We start from the raw sequence: 7,045 nt of genomic DNA, 5'->3' as shown, positions 1-7,045 counted from the left end.
CCCCCTTGCAACTCCTCACACCCCTCTACATTAGAACTGGGTCCCAGAACCCCTTTTACATACTAGTATTTTTAGTCCTTTTATTTCTTTAAATGCATTAAACGCATATTTTATACTCCGTAGTAATTGTCATGTGTATCTGGTTCTGTGGTTTAGGGTTTTTGCTGGCTTTTGCTCACGGTGTCTTGTTCCTTTGTATATATTGTGGATTATGTCTGTGAACTTGTATTGCCTGAGTCAGAGGTGGGTTCTTCCAGAGAGAATTTGGGTTTGCTCTTGTCAGGTGACTGGAAGCACTTTGGGCGGCGCTTTAAATTGAATTACTGGCTTTGGGTTTTTGGACCATCTGGTTATTGTGAATCTAACTGTTAAACAGCATGAAGGTTGGCTTTTAGTTCAATTTCTCCTTATAGTAGCAAAGATTGAAAACCACATTTTTTTCAATGCACTCTTCTTGAGGAAGGGGGTGGTTATTTCTGGTTCGCTCACAGAAAGGGCACGTCCTTCAGGGTGCAGCCTTTTGCTGAGGCGCGTCTCCTGTTACACCGACCATCTTAAACAGGCTTTGGACGTTGTCTCCTATCCCCCGAGTCTTTCAATTGCATGAAAACAAAAGCTCAAATCTTTCTGTATTGGGCTAGTGTATAGGGCAAAAGCTGGCGGCATTGTTCTGACTTCTGAGGGTCTTACTGTCGTTTCACTTTGGGCCTGTAAGTTGTGTTGGATGGAGTGTTTGTGTGAACTAATATAAATTCAAAGTAAACATCATTACATAAAAGGGTACGGTCTTTTTTTTTTTTTAGTTTTATTCATTTCAAACGGGCCGGATTCGGCCCGAGGGCCGGAGTTTGCCCACGGCTGGTATAGGGCAAAAGCTGGCGGCATTGTTCTGACTTCTGAGGGTCTTACTGTCGCTTCACTTCGGGCCTGTAAGTTGTGTTTATCACTGTCTCATGAAAACATTTAAAGAGACCTTGTTGTGTATGTTATCCAGCCTTTGTAGTTGCTTTCAGAAGGGGAGTTGATCAGGAACAGTCAGCATTAATACGAGAAATAGAACTTCCAGTTGCCTTCTTTGATATTGGCAACCATATTCACAATATGAAGCTGTTAAACACGTGCAGTGGTGGAGAGCAGCCATGATGGCATTTGAGTAACGTCCTTATGCCTTTCTCTTCAGGTGTCCGTGTATGCCGTGCCAGACAAGATCACCCAGGCAGACTATGCACTGGATGCTGCGGTGACTCTTCTGGAATTTTATGAGGATTATTTTAGCATTCCGTATCCCTTACCCAAACAAGGTAGAGATTTTGCACAGATATTACAAACTGTGGCATTTGATGACCCCAGCCATACACAATATCCCCCTAATTAGCATCCCCGTGGTTATCTTGCCAGTCCCTCAAGGCTTTAAAACCCTGGCAGGTGTCAACCATTGGGTTGATCCTACTCACCCCTGATCTATTCAGTAAACTAGTGATAGTAAAAGCAGATCTTGATACAGTTCCTGAGGCACCTGGCATGGAAGTAATTTCACCTTTGGACCTCAAAGAGGAAACCCAACTATATCTGTGGGCAGACAGCAAAATGCAAAGGCTGCACTTTTTCCATTATTGGCACATACTTGGTAGGAATAGGTAAGATGCTAAAAAATATATATATTTTGAATGAATGAATTTACACAGCAGAGGAAAATGTGTATTTTCTTATAAGACCCCTTAAAATTATTTTGTGTTTGAGGTTTTTAGGTGTATGGAGGTCTTGGGAATTCAAAGTAGAGTGGATTATTGAGTTAATTGTTAAAATTATTCAATCCTAAACTCCTTGTCAGAAAGTTAGAAATGGAGTCAGGAGGCCAGAGACCCGAGTCCGACTTTGTCACATGGTAGCAAAGTGACTCTGAGTCACCAGGCGCCTTTTCTCCACTGAAAGGGTCTTCCAGTCTGGAACTCCATGAGTCCGCACAGGCAGCTTAGACTTCCTTTTGATGACTACATCCGTTCATTCTGAAAGGTAGGGTATTTGGAAAATGTGTAGCTTTTTAATATATTTGTATTGCTTCCATCCCAAGATCTTGCTGCCATTCCTGACTTTCAGTCTGGTGCGATGGAAAACTGGGGACTGACCACATATCGGGAATCTGCTCTCTTGTTTGATGCGGAAAAGTCTTCTGCATCAAGTAAGCTTGGCATCACGATGACTGTGTCCCATGAGCTCGCCCACCAGGTACAAAAGCCCACTCACACTTCTTAAATAGTGTAAACCGCGTCTGAATTGCTTTCATGGGATGTATGAGGCTGTTCATATCTTGTAGGGATAATGCTACTTTGTCTTTTTTTTCTATAAGAAAAATGATTTCTTTAAAGCACTAGATACCATGTTTTATAATGCATATTAAAATGTTTTTCTTTTGGTAAAATATGAGTTCCGTGACTATGTTAACATCCATATGACGGACATTACACCTGTAACATATATTTCCTTCTGAAGGCTTTATGTTTATGGCTGTGTAGATAAGCCAGTCCCCATAGAAGTGTGTGAATAATCTGGGGAATGTTTTTCCTTCCAGTGGTTTGGGAACCTGGTCACTATGGAATGGTGGAATGATCTTTGGCTCAATGAGGGATTTGCCAAGTTTATGGAGTTTGTGTCTGTCCGTGTGACTCATCCAGAACTGAAAGTTGTAAGAAGTATTTACTTATTATTATGAATTATTATTTTTTACATTTTAGGTTTTGTTCAATGTTTCTGGAAAATAGTTAGTGAGCTTTGATGACAGAATTCATAGGTTAATAACTTCCTTGGGGGTTTATATATGAATCATGTTCCCAAAATGCTAGTGAACTTTCAAGATATAGATCACAAATGCTTATTTCCAAATAAATTGTGAATCTATGATTGTTGTGAAATTGCACTAAATTTTGTCCTCCCTTAATATCAGAGAACTAGAAATAATGACAGCCTGTCTGTTCTGTATCATTTCCCCAACCATCAGGTTGCTCTCTGAAGAAGTATTAGGTACAGATTGCTATTTCAGTAGAATTCTACTTGCCAAATCAAATAAATTATGCTTAAGGTAACTGCACACTTGATTATATGTGAACCTAGACTCATGGGTCACAGATTTAATGCTTTGGAACCTCTACATGTTTATTTTAAAAGTCACGTGTTTAACTTGTGAAAATCACATATAGTAAAATTTTTAAACTGTAAACTTTGTTAAAAATTTTTTTTATCCTTCTATAATGATTTCAATGGTTCATATTCATTTTCTATTTTCATCTTCTATACACATAATTTATACATAGTTAAAATTATTACACTATAATAGATAATAAATGTTTGTCTGTTTCCACATAATCTTTAAAAATGATTAGGTAGGCGTATTATTCTATTGGTTAATAGGCCTTAATAATCAGGTTATAGTTGGAATTAGTCCTCTTCCATCATTTTTCTTTCACTACATGTGTTTAAAGCTAAATTTCTTTGCTTTAAAATAATATAGGCTGATTGGAAATGTTGAAATTTTATACGTTTCAGTTTCTTGTTTTGTTTGGCTATAGGCATAATGGTTTGTTTTTAAGTTAATACAAACCTTTCTTTATTATAAAGTGATAAGTAAATATTTAAGATGAGGGAAATCTAAAATGTTTACCTAAAACCTTTGTTTCTTGGATGCTCTTTATAAGAGATAGTAATTTTATTTTGTAAATTCTAGAAATATAGACTATATTGAAGTATTTGAAGTCTAAATTTGTATAAATCAGAAATTTGAAGTATAAATCTGTTTCCCCAGATCAAGCTATCCTCCTTTTATATTTTTCATCTACATGTAAATCCTAACTGATGTGTCTTTGTTCTGTCTCAATAGGAAGATTATTTCCTTGGCAAGTGTTTTGATGCAATGGAGGTAGACGCATTGAATTCTTCACACCCTGTGTCCACACATGTGGAGAATCCTGCTCAGATTCGGGAGATGTTTGATGAGGTTTCTTATGATAAGGTAAAAATGGACTATAAGGGTGCAGTTTGGACACTAAAATTTATAAATACTGGGGTGGAGAGGTTATAGCTAGGGTTGTGGGGTGACTGTCCCTTCATAAGGAGCAGTCTGGATTGACTGCCTTCTGTTCTGACCTGGGCTGGCTGGAGTTCACCCGTTTAGATCTAACTTGCAAATTTGTCTCATAATTCTAAAGATTAAATGTTGGTAAATGCTTTATTTACTCTGTTGTAAGTTGAAATTTCATGTCCTACCCAAACTCTGCCCTTTATTTATTACTAGAGGCCCGGTGCATGGATTTGTGCACCGGTGGGGTCCCTCAGCCTGGCCTTGGGGATTGGGTCGAAACCGGCTCTCCGACATCCCCCTAGGGATCCTGGATTGCGAGAGGGTGCATGCCAGGCCGAGGGACCCCATCGGTGCACGATCAGGGCTAGGAAGGGTCCACAGGAGGACTCCAGGGTGTGTCTGGCCCATCTCATCCAGTCCCCATTGGCCAGACCCCAGCAGCAAGCTAACCTATCAGTCAGAGCATCTGGCCCCTGGTGGTCAGTGCATGTCATAGCACTGACTACCAGTCGAATGGTCGCTTAGGCTTCTATATATATAGATTCAACAAATAGGTCTTGATTGAGCATTGACTTTGTTCCAGGCAAAAATTCTTGCCCTTGTGTAGCTTAACATTCCATGCCTTTAGGAATGGTGTACATTGTTGAACTGCAAAGTATAGTCCTGCACAACGTGTTTAATAACAGAATTGGAAATAGTTGCCAACATTCAATAATTGGGAGATTTTACATAAAAATTCAGATTTATGGCTTCTCTTGGGGAAGGGGAGGAGGCTTCTGGTCACACAGGGCCCGTATTTTCTTCCCTTGGCAACACAGGCTGCAGCTAAGTGATGGCTTCTTTATGAGGTCAGGTTTCTGCTTTTCCACTTTCCCTTCCAATGTCACCATTTCTGTTGTCTTCTCACTTAGGCGGAAAATGTGTCATTTATCATTGTGCTTGGCTGTTGTTTTCTTTGCAGCAAACAGAAAAGTATTTCTTGCTTGGATGTTTTTGTAATAGTGCAGGGGAGATAAAAAAACAACAACAGGTATAAACACATAGATCAATGGAACAGAATAGAGAGTCCAGAAATAAAGTACACATAAGTGGTCGATTTATGATAAAGGAGCCAAGAATATACAATTGGGAAAGTTTATAAGAGATAGTAATTTTATTTTGTAAATTCTAGAAATATAGACTATATTGAAGTATTTGAAGTCTAAATTTGTATAAATCAGAAATTTGAAGTATAAATCTGTTTCCCCAGATCAAGCTATCCTCCTTTTATATTTTTCATCTACATGTAAATCCTAACTGATGTGTCTTTGTTCTGTCTCAATAGGAAGATTATTTCCTTGGCAAGTGTTTTGATGCAATGGAGGTAGACGCATTGAATTCTTCACACCCTGTGTCCACACATGTGGAGAATCCTGCTCAGATTCGGGAGATGTTTGATGAGGTTTCCTATGATAAGGTAAAAATGGACTATCAGGGTGCAGTTTGGACACTAAAATTTATAAATACTGGGGTGGAGTGGTTATAGCTAGGGTTGTGGGGTGACTGTCCCTTCATAAGGAGCAATCCGGATTGACGCCTTCTGTTCTGACCTGGGCTGGCTGGAATTCACCCATTTAGATCTAACTTGCAGATTTGTCTCATAATTCTAAAGATTAAATTTTAGTAAATGCTTTATTTACTTTAATTATAAATGTTGTAAGTTGGAAATTCATGTCCTTGGGGGAGGCGAGGAGGCTTCTGGTTACACGGGGCCTGTATCTCCTTCCCTTGGCAACATAGGCTGTAGCTAAGTGATGGCTCCTTTATGAGGTCAGGTTTCTGCTTTTCCACTTTCTCTCCCAATGTCACCATTTCTGTTGTCTTCTCACTGAGGCGGGAAATGTGTCATTTATCATTGTGCTTGGCTGTTGTTTTGTTTGCAGCAAACAGAAAAGTATTTCTTGCTTGAATGTTTTTGTAATAGTGCAGGGGAGATAAAAAACAACAACAAACAAACCAGGTATAAACAAACACATAGATCAATGGAACAGAATAGAGAGTCCAGAAATAAAGTACACATAAGTGGTTGGTCGATTTATGATAAAGGAGCCAAGAATATACAATTGGGAAAGGACAGTCCCTTTAATAAATGGTGTTGGGAAAACTGGACCCATATCTTATACCATTCACAAAAATGAACACAAAATGGATTAAAGACTTAAATGTAAGACCTTAAGTGTAGAAATCTTTAAAGAAAACTTAGGGGGAGAGCTCCTTGACATGGGTCATGGCAATGTTTTTTTTGTACTTGACACCAAAAGTACAAGCAACAAAAGCAAAAACATACAAGTGGGACTACAATAAACTAAAAAGCTTCTGCACAGCAGAAGAAACAAAATGAAAAGGCCACATATAGAATGGGACAAATATTTGCAAATCATGTATCTAATAAGAGGTTAGAATACAAAATATATAAAGGACTTTTACAACTCAGTAACAAAACCAATCTGATTTAAAAAAGGGCAGACAATAGTGTGGTGAAGGCCGGGGGTGGGGGAGTGAGTGCAGTCTAGAAGGGGTCAATGGGGGAAAAATAGGACACCTGTAATACTTTCAACAATAAAAACTTAAAAAAAAATGGGCAGAGGAACTGAATAGAAATTTTACAAAGAAGACATACAGATGGCCAACAGGTACATGAAAAGATGCGAACTTCACTAATTATCAGGGAAATGCAAATCAAAACCACAATGACATATCACCGCACACCTGTTAGAATGGCTACTATGAAAAAGATAAATAACAAATGTTGGCAAGGATTTGGAGGAAAGGGAACCCTTGTATACTGGTGGGAATGTACATTGGTGCAGCCACTGTGGAAAACAGTATAGAGGTTCCTCAAAAAATTAAAAATAGAACTACCGTATGATCCAGTAATTTCACTTTTGTGTATTTATCCAAAGAAAATGAAAACACTAATCTAAAGATATATGC

The 7,045-nt window shown here is 38.6% G+C and overlaps 1 protein-coding gene across 1 annotated transcript in view; it reads left to right on the top strand.

Annotated features, from left to right (window-relative positions):
- Positions 1-7,045, top strand: part of ERAP1 (endoplasmic reticulum aminopeptidase 1) — a 32,606-nt gene that overhangs the window by 8,751 nt on the left and 16,810 nt on the right. Inside the window, exons 4-7 of the mRNA XM_005871525.2 lie at positions 1,181-1,301; positions 2,072-2,226; positions 2,570-2,683; positions 3,872-4,003. Of these exons, the coding sequence (XP_005871587.1) occupies positions 1,181-1,301; positions 2,072-2,226; positions 2,570-2,683; positions 3,872-4,003 (522 nt within the window). The remainder of the gene's footprint in view (positions 1-1,180; positions 1,302-2,071; positions 2,227-2,569; positions 2,684-3,871; positions 4,004-7,045) is intronic.

The sequence above is a fragment of the Myotis brandtii genome, unplaced genomic scaffold, assembly GCF_000412655.1.
Source record: "Myotis brandtii unplaced genomic scaffold, ASM41265v1 scaffold344, whole genome shotgun sequence".
Lineage (NCBI taxonomy): Eukaryota > Metazoa > Chordata > Mammalia > Chiroptera > Vespertilionidae > Myotis > Myotis brandtii.
This window is presented reverse-complemented; position numbering and strand designations above follow the sequence as displayed.